General features: G+C 55.8%; 1 protein-coding gene across 1 annotated transcript in view; it reads right to left on the bottom strand.

Annotated features, from left to right (window-relative positions):
* The window catches only part of LOC118689411 (SH3-containing GRB2-like protein 3-interacting protein 1), a 53213-nt gene that overhangs the window by 10311 nt on the left and 26968 nt on the right, over positions 1 to 15934 (bottom strand). Inside the window, exons 12-17 of the mRNA XM_036387664.2 lie at positions 15216 to 15308; positions 14281 to 14355; positions 12025 to 12462; positions 9106 to 9227; positions 8268 to 8394; positions 5108 to 5167 (exon numbers count right to left, since the gene is read on the bottom strand). Coding sequence (XP_036243557.1) covers positions 5108 to 5167; positions 8268 to 8394; positions 9106 to 9227; positions 12025 to 12462; positions 14281 to 14355; positions 15216 to 15308 — 915 coding nt within the window. The remainder of the gene's footprint in view (positions 1 to 5107; positions 5168 to 8267; positions 8395 to 9105; positions 9228 to 12024; positions 12463 to 14280; positions 14356 to 15215; positions 15309 to 15934) is intronic.

The raw sequence follows: 15934 nt of genomic DNA, 5'->3' as shown, positions 1-15934 counted from the left end.
TCGCTTTTTGGGGCCCGCAACAAGGGGCTGGGGGGTTCATTGTGTCACCCTGGGGATCGGGGTGGTGTTGGCAGTGTCCCCCTGATGTCCCCCTGAGCTGAGGGGGTTGCTACAATCCCTGGCACACTCTGCTCTGCTCTCCTCTCCTGCCCTGCGGATGCCTGGAGCATCCTCCACACCCCGCTCGCTCCACGAAACCCTCAGTGCCTGACGAGAAATCTGCAAATCATCAGAAACTTGGAAAAACAGAGGCTCTGGCACAGCTTGTCCAGAGAAACTGTGGCTGTCCCTGGATCCCTGGAAGTGTCCAAGGCCAGCTTGGACAGGAGCCACCTGGGATAGTGGAAGCTGGAACAAGCTGGAACGAGCTGAGATTTAAGGTTCTTTCCAAACCAAACCATTCTAGGATTCCGTGATTTGGGAAAGGGAAAAGCTTGCCTTGGTGTTGCTGTGCATCCTTGTACACTTGCCAGGCTCTAAAATAACTCAGCCCTGCAGGATCACACACAGGTTTCCCTTTGCTGGCCAGGAATTGTTGTTTCCAAAAGACATTTGAGGATGAAGTCATCACTGCAAGTGCTCCTCAGGAGCTCCAGGTGTGCTGGAAATCCTCTGAGGGACCTTAAGTCCTGTGCCCACCACCAAAGGGTTGGCACAGCCAAGCCCACACCTCTTCCCCATGGAAAGTATCCAAAGATCAGCCCAGATGTCCAAGGTGTTGATCCCACAGACACCCAAAAAATCCTGGAGAGGTCACTCCCTGCCCTGGCACCGCCCTTCAGCCTCATCCATTTCCTGCAATGCACCATTTTGGAACCTTTTTTAAATACCACATCCTGTACACCGGGTGAAGCATGAGGATTATTTTGCCTCAAATCTGCTAAAAAGGAACAGCAAAGGACTCCAGAGGGGCAGCTTATCCAGGGATCCCCTCAGTCCATCACCATCCTGCCAGGCGGGTGGAAAGGGGGACAGATCCAGCCTGGGCTTTGCTCGGAGGACACGAACACCTGCCAGCTCCAGCCAAAGCTGTAGGAATTCCAAAGCCACAGGAATTCCAACAGCAGCCCCAGGAAGGGCAGCACTTCCACAGGCAGAGGATAAGGGAGAAGCAAAGCTGAGCAAAACGTGTCACGTTCCTGGTGAGCTCTTCTGCTTGGGCCATCCTCAGAAATGGTCCCTTCCCTTCTTCCTCTGCTACTGCCCCAGGGAATAAACAGGGGTTTGGGAGCAGGAAATTGGGATTTGCAACATCCCCTGGGGGAAGCCCTTCTGTCACTTCAATCACACTTTGAGTTTGGGTACATTAATGGGAGAAATGATGGTTTCCACCAGCGGGGAGGAACCCTCACACCTCCCCGAGGCACCCACGTTAATGGATCAATCCTAAGTGCTCTTTCCTGGAGGCACAGATGAGGGATTTTCCCTTCCAGTGCCTAATGCAGCCTAAAAGTGTCAAACACTGATGCAGCCACACGTGTCCCTCTCGGTGCCACCCCCGGGGGGATCAGGGATTGCAGCTGCAGCCGGGATGGGGGCGCTCAGGGAGTGGGTCCTGCTGTTCCTGGAACACCTCACCCACACACACCAGAGCCATGGCCACACACACATTCATTATCCTAACGAGCCCAGAGCCTCCTGCTCTGAGGCCACAGCCCAGGATATCCATCAGGGATTCCTTGGTGGAATTCCCACTGAAGAACAGACACAGTTCCAGATGAGGGCATGGTCCCCAAAACCACAGGACACTGCACCCCAGAACTCCATGACTGAGGGGCCATGCAGGTCAACACATTTTCTAAAAATCCTTCCCAAAGACACCACTGGGAGCAAATCCTTGCTCCCTACCCACGGCAATGACTCCTCAGAGCATCAAACACAGCCAATATCCTGGCAGTGGGACATTCCCACTGCACCCCCCTGGAAATTCACAGAATTCCCAGAATCACAGGATTCACAGAATCACAGAATCACCAGGTTGGAAGAGACCTCCAAGATCATTGAGTCCCACCCAGCCCCAACACCCCAACTCAACCCTGGCACCCAGTGCCACATCCAGGCTTTGTTAAACACACCCAGGCATGGGGACTCCACCACCTCCCTGGGCAGCCATTCCAGAACTTTATCACCTTTCTGGAAAAAGCTTTTTCCTGCTATCCAACCTGTATTTCCCTTGGTGCAGCTCGAGGCTGTGTGCTCTGGCTGTGTCAGTGCTGCTGCAGAAAGAGCCCAGCCCCAGCTGAGCACAGGCCCCTTTCAGGAGCTGTGAGAGTGATGAGGGCAGCCCTGAGCCTCCTTTTCTCCAGGCTGAGCACCCCCAGCTCCCTCAGGGGTTCCTCACAGGGTTTGTGTTCCCAGCCCCTCTCCAGCCTCATTGTCCCCTCTGGACACTCTCGAGTGTCTCACTGTCCTTCCCAAACTGAGGGGGCAAAACTGGACACAGCACTCAAGGTGTGCCCTCACCAGATGGGATCTAAAAACACCCACAAAGTCTGGCTATGGAGGAGGTGCCAACCAGCAGAGGAGCCTCAGGCTCGGCTCCTAGGGAAGGCACAAGAAAGGGCTTGGCAATGGAATCATCATTCCTTGGAGAATGCACTCCCCAAATGCACAAATTCCAGCTCAGCTTAGCCTGGACCCTGCACCAGGCCATGGAACGTGGGCCAGGGGTCTGCCACAGCACCCACTAGTCTCATCTTTCATCTCTCCTTTTCCCTCTGTCCCTCTGCATCTGCATCCTTGATTCTCCAGGATGAAAAATCAGGAATAACCAGGGAGATCTCCTGGATCCCCAGGCTCAGCTGGGATGTGGGAATGTGAGTCCATCTGAGCAGCAACAACAGCAAAACATCCTCATTTCTAATAGTCTGAAGGTCATGTGGGTGGAATTGGGGTTCTTGGTTCCCTCCACTCTTCCCTCATGAATCCATAAATCCTTCTCTTCATGGGTCTGGCAATAAATTAATTTTTACACTCATGTTTTCACTAAAAAATAAAAGTATAAACTAATATAAGCATTGCAATTATTGTCCAGAAACCTGAGAGAGTTGCTGTGGCACAGTTCCACCCCAAACCTGCCTTTTCAGCTCCTGCTTCAAAAGTCATTTTTATAAACATTTCATTTACACAAATGACCTGATAGTAACAGAGAAAAAAAATAAATCCACTTTATGGAGCTTTGGATCCAGCCATAAGCAGCAGACCAGCTTAATTTGCCTTATTTTTCCCCACAAAAAAGGTGGAAAATGCAGCTGTGGAGTAGTCAGGGATCCCAGAACATGAGAGCATCACCACATCTCCTTCCACACAGGGACAAACTGCCCCACGTTCATCAAGCACGGGGATCTTGCCACAAGAAACCCAGCCAAGTCCAGAAAGAAACCATAATTTCCCTTCTGGCATTCCACGCCCTGGGTTCCAGACACCAAACTCAGCAGATCTCCTCTCACTTCCCTGCACGTGAAGTTTATATTTTTTTTCTTTTCAAGCTGGGCTTAAACATTTAGAGCTCAATGAGGAAATCCAGCGTGTGGAAGCGAGACAGCTCCTTGCTGGGCTGTGGGATGATCCTGGGGCATTCCTGGGATAATCCCACGCCAGCTCCAGACCATTCACACCACCAGAACCAAGCCCAAGAGTTCCAGTACAAGGTTAAGATGCCAAGGCACAGGAAAAGCACCAAACGTGCAGCGCTGGTGTTGGACTGAGCGAGGGGCAGGGAGGAAGCAGGGGGAATGTGGAGCTGGAATATTCCTGCTCAGGGATAACACTGTCCCTGCTGTCCTCAGCTCTTCTCAGAGCTCCCAACAAGCCCTTGAGAAAGGAAATCCAAACAGGGATTTTGGGTGGAAACTGCAAAACTGCCCCGAGCACCAGGAGGAAGCAGCTCCTCCATGACCTCTCCTGGCTCTAAACTGGGAGATGTCCTTGGAGCAGTGACATCAAAGTGGGAATTGTCAGAGTGGGGACCTCAAAAAAAGGAGGAAAGGAAGGACCTAAACCCCCTGGTCACCCCCTTGATCCCTGCCTTCTGCTGCTGCTCAGCCATCACTGTCACCAGGATGGGTTTGCTCCATGTTCCCAAGGAGCCCATGCCAGGCAGTGCCATCCTGGGCCACTGCTGAGCCATTCCCCAGCCAGGCAGTGCCATCCTGGGCCACTGCTGAGCCATTCCCCAGCCAGGCAGTGCCATCCTGGGCCACTGCTGAGCCATTCCCCAGCCAGGCAGTGCCATCCTGGGCCATTCCCCAGCCAGGCAGTGCCACCCCAGGCCCCTCCTTTGCAAGAGGGGACACTTTGGGAATCCCACACGGAACCATCCCCCGGCTCTGCCTGCAGGCACCACAGCAGCTCGCAGGTGCTTCCCTGGGATTCGCGGGAATCCCTCCCCGCTGCAGGCAAACCCCTGCCTCTCCTTCTGCTGTTAAAAGGAAATGTTGGCTCCGTGCCTGCGGGACGAGGCTGCCCCCAAAGCCTCGGGGAGCTCTGGGATGTGACACTGCTCGGAGAAGGTGCCATCGGCCCCAAACCGAGGTTTTCCCCTCCCCAGCGCCCCTCATCCACGAGGGACACCCAACACCTGCAGCCGAGCACCCCAGCAGCACAGCCTGGCCCGGCTCGGGGCATCCCATCCTGGAGCCCTTCCTGCCGAGCAGCGGGGCGGGAGAAGCGGAGGGGGCAGCGGACGCGGCTCCTCGGGGTTTGGATTGCCCAGAGCCAGCTCCGGGAGCTGGCAGGGTCAGGTTCCTCGGCAGTGCAAGCGGCTCCGCTCCCTGGTTTTCACCTCCGCCTGGGAATATTCGCAATGTTCCTTTGGGCTTTTGGTTTGCTTGGGTCGGATTTTTTTTTTTTTTTTTTTTAATGAAATGAACGAGGAAAAAAAAAAAAAGAGATCAGCAGATCAGCGGGACAAATGGCACAAACCAAATCAAATCAAAAGGATTCCGGTCGGATTGGCGATGTCATCTAAGTAGCCATAGCATTCCGCACGGGAAGCTGGGTTGGATGGAGCCCGGAAAGCTGGATTGGATGGAGCCTTGGAAGGGAACCCCGGGAGCGAGAGAGCAAGGGGAGCGAGCGGTTACCGGCTGTGCTTTGCACTACTTACCTTCGAAAGTCAAATAAAACTTTCCTCTGTCAAACCAAACGAGGGAAGGCTGTTCATTCTCTGTATGGCCAGGAGTTGAAGCGGGATGGGAAAGGTTAAGGAGAGGGAGAGAGAAGGACACAGTGTGAGTCACAGAGCAGGTCATTAATGTCGCTACGGGGAGGGGGCGAGGCGCTGCAGGGCGGTCACACGTGCAGGGACAGGGGCGTGACACCGGCCGCCGGCTGGGGGACAGAAAGCGGGAAGCAAAGCTATGGAAGCCCAGTTGGAAGAGTCGTTCTGCCCGCTGGGTGAGCGGTTTGCAGGGGTGCTCTCGCTTTTTTTTGGCCGCGGTAGAAGAGGTTTGTCGGCTCATGCGCTCCGGGTTGTGCCTGCGCGGAGCGGTGCCGGCGCTCCTCAGCATTCCCGGCGGGATGCTGCTCCGCATGCCACCCCGCAGTGACACTCAGGGACAGTGACACGTGGCTGTTTGCTCTCGCATCTCAGGACACGACACTTGCAGAGAACCGGACACACGCACACAGAGCAGCGGATCCTAGCTGGAGCCTTCCCTTCCCATCACAGCCAGCTCCCTGCGCTCCCGCCGCCTCCAGAGGCACCACGCTGGAATAACTCGGGATGTGAGGGCGGGAGGGGGGCCGTGGGGCAAACAGCTTCTGGAGCTGCTAAATGAACCTTTTGGAATTCGGGAGGTGCCAACCTTCCACCTCCAAGTCCTTTGAGTCGCTGAGAAACTGTCATGCAAGGTGCTGCGAGCGGTGGGTGCCGCTCCGAAGGCGGAATTCTCGGCAATTCCCTGCTAGTACAGTACCTGCCGGCGTTTCACTGCGCCCTTCAAACGCGGGCAGTTTGTCAATAAAAGCATCATCCTCTGATAACACAAGCAGAAGAAACGCAAAGGAAACAAAAAAAGAAAGAAAAAAAAAAGAAAAAGAAAAGAAAGGAAAAAAAAAGAGCACAAAAAGAATGAAAACACGGATCCCAAGTGAAACCAAGCAGCACACTTGTATCAACGCAGAGACAGAGATGACGGAGGGGCACCGACACGGGAACCGAAGAGCTCCTTGCTGTGCCAGGAATTGTCCAGACTGACATGCAGCCAACAAGGAAAGCACACCAGAACAGCACGGAGGACACGGGGATGGAGCAGCCCTGCCCCTGCTCCCAGACAAACTCCATGGGACTTTGCCACAGGGCACGGGAGATGGGGAATGTGCTGGAGCCAGACTCCAGCCCCAGCTGGACTGGGGTGTCCCAGCCCCCCAGGACCTGCAGCGGTCCCTGATCCCAGACCTGCCCTTCCCTGCACATCTCCCAGCCCAGCTTTTCCTCTTTGGGAATTGGAATTTGTCCCTCCTCTGCTGTAGGTTTCCCTGGATGCTCACCCAGCACCAGTGCCCGCCCTGGCCTCGGTGGGGACAAGGAGACGCTGTCCCAAAGCAGACCCCAAACCCCGTCTGTCTCTGCCTGTGCCCCATCCAGCATTTCCTAGGGCTTAGGCTGGATGCCAGCAGAAAAGGTTCCTCATCCAGAGGGTGCTGGCACTGCCCAGGCTGTCCAGGGAATGGTCCCAGCCCCGAGGCTGCCAGAGCTCCAGGAGCGTTTGGACAGCACTGCCAGGGATGGACAGGGTGGGATTGTTGTGTGTCTGTGCAGGGCAGGAGTTGGCTCAATGATCCCTGCGGGTCCCTTCCCACTCAGCATAATCTCTGCATGGAGCTGGAAGTGCAACACCTACAAAATCTGGGATGCTCCTCCTGGCTGCCCTGTTTGGAGTTCCCCGGTCAGGGGTGACACCAGGGCCCCGATTTTGGCTCTGCTCCAAGGAAATCTCCATAGAGGATGTGGGACCCCAGCTTCCCCACCCAGCCCAGCAACCTCAATCCCTCTGCTCAGCACGGGGAGGTCACTAAGTCATCAAAAATATGAGAGAAAAAAGAAATCCAAATGGAGAGCCTGAGGGAGCTGGGGTGGCAGAGCTCAGCTCGCTCCCATCGCCCTTCCCAGCCTCCCGCAGCCCCTGGGACTGTCCCTGTCCTCAGCCTGGCTGTCCCCTCCACTAACGCCGTGTCCCTGTGGCCACCGCGCCCTCAGGCACTGCTAAGGCCACTGCCAGAGGCACAGGGGACGCTCAGGGCTCGCTGTCCTGGTGACATTTGTTCCAGCCAGGTGCTGTGACAGTGACCAGCAGCCGGAACAGGCACGGGCACCTACGACACCTGAGAGTGAAGTGACAACAGGACGGAGACGCAGTCGAGACTCCAGCAAAGCCACGGGGAGGGCTCGGTGCCACCGGCACCGCGGGGACAGCGCCGTCACCGGCACCTGCCGGCTGCTGCAGGGGGGTGGTGGCAGCAGTGCCACCGCTCCCCGCGGGGACAGCGGTGACAAACGGCCGAGCGCGCGGGAACTCCCACCAGGCCGGGTTTTCCAGAGGGTTGGGGAGAAAAGACAAGGGAGGGAGGTGATCCTGGAGGAGATGGAGCCGCAGGAAGCGAGGGGCTGGCAGCCAGGGATGGAGGAGGAGGACGATGGGGAGCGCCGGCAGCAGGGACAGAGGGGACAGGAGGGGACAGAAGGGATGGAGGGGGAGGCGTGGGGGGACCCAGCGCCTGGAGCTGGGAGCTGCCAGCCAGACTCGATTCCCATTCCTCATCTCAGCCCCGGGGTTTTGGCAAACCCCACTTTTCCCAGGAAAACTGCAGCGTTTGGTTCTGCCCCAGGACATGCTGGGAAGAGCCACTTTCTTTTCCAAGACCCTTTTTCTGTTACCACTTTGAGGGCAAGTGTGAATTTAAGACATTCCAAGAGATTTAATGTCCCTGGATCCCAAGGTCTGGCTTCCAGCCCCGCTCCCCTCCAGGCACAAGCATCCCCTGCAAAAAAAGCTTATTTTGCCCCAATTTACAGCCCAGCATCACATTTTCTATTACAATTCCCTTGACTTTCACCAAACATCCATCTCCCACAACATTTGGAAAAATTTCCCTGACAGCATCACCCTCCTGATCCATCACCCCCCTCAAATCCCTTTCAGCATTTCAAACCCTGATGGAAACTAAGGAATCCACCCCAAGGAATAACCTAGGGAATGAAAAGGCCTCAGGAATTACTGGAGGATTAGGAAAGGTGAAAGAACAGCAGTGCTGTGCATGTTTACCAACGGTGGGAGTGGTGGCTGCACTCAGGGAATTGGTGGAAGAAATGGAAGAAGTACTTTCAGCACGGGCTAAAGGTGCTATCGGAGGAGGGCTGGAGGAGTGGATGGGAGGGCTAAAAGGCCTGGACTGGAGAGAAACATAAAACAACACAAAGTTAAAGAAAATCCAAACAGAAACATTTGCATCAAACAAATAAAATTCTGCCTGGACCCTCCTGACTGCCCTGCCGGTGCCCCAGAGGAAAAACTGGAATGAGTTGGTTTGTTTTAGTACCAAAGGCATTTTAGCTTGGAGCTGGGAAAGTAGATTATCCCCACCACTGTGGGGGTGAGTGTGGAGTTTCCCACCCATCCACACCGAGGGTGGGAGCTCCAGGGGCTGTGGCATGGATGGAATGGGCTGGGCATTGGGAAGGGAGCAGTGCCCACCAGGTGCCAGCTCCCCAGGCCCTCAGGGATCCTTTGGGGTCATTTTGTACCCAAATCAGCATCAACCCCAAAGCCCTCACGCCTTACCTGGAGCAGTGTGGGGTGGCACACAGGACAGTCCTGCGCTGGCACCGCTCCTGGGGAGGCTGGAACTGCTCTGCCCCCAGACCCTTCCCGGGGCACGTTCCCACCCCAGCCCTTGCCCTGACTGAGCACCGTGGTTGGCATCACCAGGCTGGCAGAGCAGAGGTGGCACAGCCCTTCCCACGGGGAATCCACAGATCCCGGAGGAGCCCAGCCCGCCCCGGTGACCGCGGCCGGCCCTGCTCCGCTGTCCCATTTCAGACTGGGAACGCCACCCGCCGCCCCTGGCACCGCCCTGCCATGCCCCCAGCCCCTGCCCACGTACCACATCGCTGACGGGGGGCTTGCCCGGGGGCAGCTTGGGCCGGGACGGGGGCCGGGGCGGCGGCGGCGGGGGAGTGCCACACGGGGCCAGCGGCGTGCCGGGCCGCGCCGGGGACGAGGAACCTGCGAGGAAGGAACAAACGGGAGCCGTGAGTGCCCGCGGGCTCTGCCCAACCCAGAGCTGCCCAGCTGCTGTGCGTGGAACGTTCCAGGAGGGATGATGCCCGTGGGTTCCTGGCAGGGGCTGCTCTGTGCCTGGTTCTCTCTGCAAAATTGACATTGTACAGCTTTCCCAAAAACACGGGCAGGAGGGATGGGATGATGGATGGAACGCTGCTCCAGGGCTGGCACAACTGGGAGTTAGGGATCCTTGTCACAGTCACATTTTCTGAAAAATCCCTTTGCCCAGGATTTCTCCTGGGAAGTTGAGAAGCCTCAGAGAAAAAGGAAAACAATATTATCTCGTTTGCTTCTCCTGTGTTGTGCTCACATGTGGAATGTGTTTAGACATTGTTTATCCAACTGGGGATGGTTTCATTGGTTTCATGTGAATTGTTTTGACTCATTGGCCAATCAGGGTCAAGCTGTATTGAGACTCCGGAGAGCGTCACGAGTTTCCTTGTTATCTTCTTAACCTTCTGTCAGTATCCTCTCTGTATTCCTTAGTATAGTTTAGTGTAGTATTCTTTACTATAATACAGTATCATAAAATAATAAATTAACCTTCTGAAACATGGAGTCAGATTCATCACTCCTCCCTGCCACGGGGCACCCCACAAATACAACAGATCCTCGTCACAGGGCAAAGCTTTGGCCCAGCAAAGGAGGGGAAGGGTGGAAGAGGAAGATTCTGGGATTTACTGGGAGCACAACACAGCTCCCAACCCGCTGGAAGAGGCTCCTGAAAAAGGGAGCTGAGCTCAGGGCTCACACAGACCCTGCTGCAGAGGGGGATTTCTGTGACCAAATGGGAATGCCAACACATGCCTCACGGGCGAGCCAGGAGCCTTCTTCACTCCACACACAGGAATTCCTTCCAGAAGAAGCCCAGCAAGACCTGGGGCACCAGGCCATGAAGGGCAGCAGGAATGGGAGGGAACTCGGAGCTCATTGCCGGGATAGCTGAGCCAGTGTTTGTCACCAGCTTCCATAGAGCTCAGCAGCTCATGGCTCAGACTGATGAGATGATAGCTTAATGATTTCCCACTGACAAGAGAATCATTTCCTGAGTTCTTTGGGTGATAACTCAGATTAAGCAAAGATCAAAGCTGGATTTATAGAAACAAGAAGAGGTGAAGGAGAGCAGGCTCAGACAAGAGAGGGCCTGGCTTAAAGGGAGTAAATTCCAGTCATTCCTCTGCACAACCCCAAAATTCAAGCCACTTTTATTTCAAAGCCTAATTTGGGAACCAAAGTTTGAATTTTTCCTTCCTTATCCCAAGAAAAGCCAGAGAAAATAGGAAATATTGAGGGAAAATAACCTTGCAGGACTGAGTGTCGGGGAGGGTTCTGTGGCCACCAGGTAGCCAAATCCCAGCCAGATGGTGGCTTCCATCCAGGGACTGGACATTTCCTAAACCAGAAACTGAGAGCATGTGGAAACCAGCATGGAATCAGAAATCTGCTGGAATGGTGGCCTTGGAGCAGTGTGGGGTGGTGGAAGGGGGTTGGAACAAGAGGAGCTTTGAGATCCCTTCCAACCCAGCCCTTCCACCATGACCCCACACAGGTCCCAGCCCTGCCTTGGTGACACCCACAGGCTCTGAGGGCAGCAGGAGATCCTGGGGTGGCTCTGCTCCACAGCGCCCAAAACCCAGCCTTGGAAAGGTGGGAGGGGTGGGACAGGCACAGGATCTGTGCTGCAGACCCTGCTGCAGCTTTTGGAGGATTTGCATCATTTTTGTGTGGCTTTTTTCATTCATTTCCCATTGCTGCCCAGACTGAGACAGGAGGCAGCTCCTGGAGTAGGGCTGTGGATCTTCTGGGCCAGGCTTCTCCATCCATCCACCCCCACAGGGGGGCCCTGGCATATCTCCATCCTGTGCTCAGCTGGGAGAAGCAGTGCAGGATGGATCCTGGTGTTTCCTGCTCCTGGAAGCTCCTGGAGAAGTTCCAGCCCCCACAGAGACCCTGCCCACCCCCCGGGCCAGCACAGAAAAGCCACCAGCACTGAAGCAAAACCACATCTGCAGCACCAGCCACACTCAGGGCACCCTCCCGGAGGTGACAAATCCCCTGGGCAGTGACACAAACCCCCAGCTCCCACCAGGAGGTGGCAGGGGTCAGACACGGAGCTGGGGGGCTGCACTCCCACCCCACCACCAGTGCAGGTTCCTTCAAGACCCTGATTGCCCCCAAAAATCACCTTTGGTGGATGCAGGGTGGGAGCACAGGGCTGAGCTGGGCTCAGGCCCTAAAAGAGCAGGCTCAGGCTGCAGCTCCTCAGGCAAGGAGTGCGAGTAAGCCGAGCCTCCCTGGCTCATTTGCCTTAATGAACATTTATAATTAAGCAGGTGAGGGCAGGCAGAGCCAGCAGCTTCTCCCGGGGGAGAGGTTCAGCCCAGAACACATCTCCCATCCACACCCAGAGCCAGGAAGAGCCGAGCACCATTCCCACCTGGGAATTACCGGATGAGAGGATGCGATAAAAACAATCACCCCGACCCTGATGTGAGGCTCGCTCAGACCATTTACCCGAACCATTCCATCCCCACGGAGGACACAACCGCAGCAACAACAACAACAACAACAAACACCACCAACAAGAAGCCCGCGCCCGGTTTGGTGCGGGAAGGGCTCCGGGAAAGGAGGACACGGGAGGTGCAGGACACGGGCGGGCAGCAGGGCACGGCCGGAGGGACACAGCCAGGCGGGAGGGTCACCAGGGCCACACGGCAGCACACCCGAGCTCAGCACGTACCGCTGGCGCTTCCCGTGCCGGCGCCGGGTCCGGGGGACGACACCACCGCGCGGTAGGTGGGCGGCGGAGGGGGCGGCGGGGTCCCTCTCTGGCCCGGCCCAAAATCTTTGGGAGAGGCGACCGGCTCGGCGGAATCATCCTTAAGGTGGGGCTGCTCGGGGAGCTTCTTGGGAGCGTCTTCCAGCTGCAGCGGCGAGGGCAGCGGGCGGGGAGGCTCGGCCGGAGCGCTGGCCGGGCTGCCCGCCGGGGACGGCGCTTTGTCCCGGGGCGACAGCTCCGGAGGCGCGTTCTCCGGGGATTGATCGGAAAAATTGACCCACTTGTCTTCCGCGGTGGCAGCAGCAGATTTGGGGGACGGCACGGGGCCAAAAATGCTGTCCAAGTCATTGATGGACGGGAGTTTGTCCCGTTTGGGCTCTGCTGCTGCCTGGTCCCCTCCTGCGGTCAGAGGAGGTTTATTTTACACCGGGCGCTAAGGAGGGCTGCGCTACTCGCTACGGGCTCTACTTCTACGGGAGAGGCTCTACAATCACCTTTTCTCATCTATATTTATATAATTCATGGGCAAGAACGTTTCCACCACAGCCAGGTGTGACATGGAATGAATCCCGCGGGATCCAAAGGCTGGAGGAGGGAGCATGCACCACGAGCCAGCACTCACAGCCAAGAATCTCAAATTCACAGCCTTTTTTGTCCTCTAAACCGCATCACGTCCTTATCAGCAACTCTGATTTATCAGCAGGTACCAAAGGTGTGCACTCAGCGCTCTGGCACGCCCCACTCTCTCCATATATATATATTTATAAACACTCAGGTATAAATACATATATTCAGACATGCTGGTTGGACACTGCTGGAGTCTGGGCATGCAGCACAGGATGCACACGGGGAGTGTATTCCAGCCACAGGGAATGCATCCAGCCACAAGCAGGAACTGATCAGGATTTTAGGGCACAGAAGGGGATTTTGAGGCACAGAAGGGGATTTGAGGGCTCTGCTCACTGAGCCACCACACAGCAACATTCCCAGCTGACTCCAGAACCACCACAGATCCACCAGCCAAGCACTTCACATCCAGGGAAGGGAGAGCCTGACACTAAATGCCCCTTGGGCTCCTCGTGGCAGCATCACCCCATCCCTGCTCCTCTGTTTTGGGGGTCTACATTTAGGGTGGGGGGGATAAAATAGGAATTTGCTGAACCAGACAAAACCAGACCTCAGCCACTTGCTCCACAAATACACAAGGCACAGCCCAGCAAATGATCAGGCATTTGCTGCTGGGAATGAATGGATGGATGGACATGGACACCCAGCCAGCCTGGAAAATCGGGATTTGGGAGCACGGATGAGATGGGGATGGACAGAGCAGGAGGCTCCTCGTGGCACAGGGGTTTCACCCCGAGGGAAAATCGGGATTTGGGAGCACGGATGAGATGGGGATGGACAGAGCAGGGTGCTCCTTGTGGCACAGGGGTTTCACCCCGAGGGGCTCTGGCTGGCCCCGTGCAGCCTTCCCTGCTCAGACCCCGCTTTTGCACCAGCCAGCACCATGAATTATATGCTTGGAAGCAGCACCTGCTGTCCTCTGGCTGCATCCAACACCTTTCCATCCCTGCCCTCAGGCTGTCCCTCATTCCCAGCACCACTTCCCTTCCCTGCCCTGGGCTGCAGGATCAGGGGGCCTTTTCCCACCTCTCAGCAGGGATTTGGGGGCAGGGAATGCAGGAGCAGCTCCTGCCACCGGCAGACCCTGCACAACTCTGGTTTCCTCAGCACAGGCTGTGCAGGGCTCTGGAACTGGGAATATATCCCAGCTTTCAGCAGGATATTGAGGCTAATCCTGCACTGCATTCCCAGAGCGACTGATCCAAAGGCAGGGATGGTGTAAAGAACATTAATTTGACCAGGGTGAGACCGACTTGGGAGGCAAAAACATCTTTGTGCTGCTTCTACTGCAGCATCCACTGAGACACCAGGGCTGGACCCAGGCCCAGGCTGGACACTGGGGCTGGGAGCACCTGGGACAGGACAGAAATTCCTCCCAACCCAGCCCAGTCTGGAATTCTCTGAATTCCAAGGGCAGAGGATGCACAGGGACCAAATCTGTGCCCACAACGCAGCCACAGGGATGGGGACGTGTCCCCCCCAGAGCTGGGGATGGGATATGTCCCCTCCCCAGTGCCACCCCCGAGCCGGGGCTGGTTCCCCTGTCCCACCCCCGAGCCGGGGCGGTCCCCGCGTCCCCGGTGCCGTTACCGATGGCCGGGGGCAGGGGGGAGCCGGTGCGCGGCGGCGTGGCCGGGATGTTCTTCGGGGGGAGCGGCGGAGGGGCTGGAAGAGAGCACAGAGAGGGAGGGGAGAGTTCAGCCGGAGAGCAGCAGGGACAGCCCCTGCGATGGCAGACGGGATCCCTGGGAAAGGGGACAAGGCAGGGATGGGCCCCCAGCCCCAGTGTCCAGCCCGGCCTTGGGCACTGCCGGGGATGCAGGGGCAGCCCCGGCTGCTCTGGGGATTCCATCCCATCCCTCCCCGCCCTCACAAGGAGGAATTCTTCCCAACATCCCATTAATTCCTTCCCAATACCCATCCCTCCCTGCCCTCTGGCAGTGGGAAGCCATTTCTCTCGGGTTTGATGGAATTTCCCCCCTTTTCTCACATCTCCTGTTTCAACCCCCTAAATTAGCATTTTAATTAAACCTGGATCCTCCGAGGCACGGAGCTGCCTCCGCCTTTCTCCCGTGCCCATCCCAAGTGGATTCAGGATGTGGATCCGGGATCGGGAACGCTGGGGCTAATTAACAGCGGCTAATAACCAGCTGTGCTTTACAGGGGCATTTCTGCAGAGGAAATGGCTCCGCAGCTGCCCCGGGGCGGAGCGAAAGCTGCAATAAAAATCCGGGGTTGGGGCTGTGCTGCTCTCCCTGACGTTATCCTGGAAAAACCGGTGCTTCCCACTTTTCCAGCCAAGTCACCTCGGCATGAACGTGCAGGATCAGGATCCACCCCATCCCTGCACCCCTTATCAATCCCTCTCCCTCCTCCACCCCCACAGTGCTGTCACCCAAGCCAAACAAAGGGGAAAAAAACCCCCTTTAATTTAAAATATCGTGGAACTGCACAGCCTGGATGAGGACAGCTCAAATCTTTGGCCTGATTTCTGGATATATTAATTTATTTGCATGGTCACTTACTTCCAGTTGGAAAAGGTCTTGGAAGTTTTGGGGACTCTACGTTTGTGTTGATGGGCTGGACTGACCCCCATATCTCAGGCTGGTCCAGAGCAGCTGAAAAAATCAAAAATAAACATTTGGAAACAATGAAAAACCCAAATATTTACTTCCCATCACCCAAACACACGGATGAGACGCTGAGGCTCTGGGAAAAGAGGGCCCAGACAGTGACAGAAACCTCATTAATTAAGGACAGGGGGTTCTGTAACGGTGGATAATTAAAATCCTGTCTGATTTTGAAGCAGGACATGCAATTAGTTTGACACTTATGCTGCTTGACAAACAAAACAATGCCAGGGATGGATTTGGAGGTTTATTATGGGAAGGAAAACATTGTATTGATGGCCAAAGTGGTCTGGAATTTTAGGATATGCAAACAAAAAACCCCATCAGGTAGCAAAATGAAAAGATAATTGTAATCCCAGAGAATAAAGGGGGTGGGGGGGGGAAGATATTTTCGTGTATAATTTAGATTTCTTGGAGGTTTTGTGCAGAGAACTGCTTCCAAATGTTGCTTTGATTAAAAGAATTAACTGGAGGTGTTAATGACAGGACATAACGAGGCTATGAGGGCAGTGGCCCTCCAGGAGGAGGAGGAGGAGGAGATCTCTGGGAAGAACCCGCTCCAGGGCATGGATGGGGTTGGTTTTGGGGAAAACAAGTCTTGCAAGGTTCCTGTG

This window comes from Molothrus ater, chromosome 9 (genome assembly GCF_012460135.2).
Source record: "Molothrus ater isolate BHLD 08-10-18 breed brown headed cowbird chromosome 9, BPBGC_Mater_1.1, whole genome shotgun sequence".
NCBI lineage: Eukaryota > Metazoa > Chordata > Aves > Passeriformes > Icteridae > Molothrus > Molothrus ater.
The sequence above is the reverse complement of the archived record's forward strand: the minus strand, read 5'-3'. Positions and strand labels throughout refer to the sequence as shown.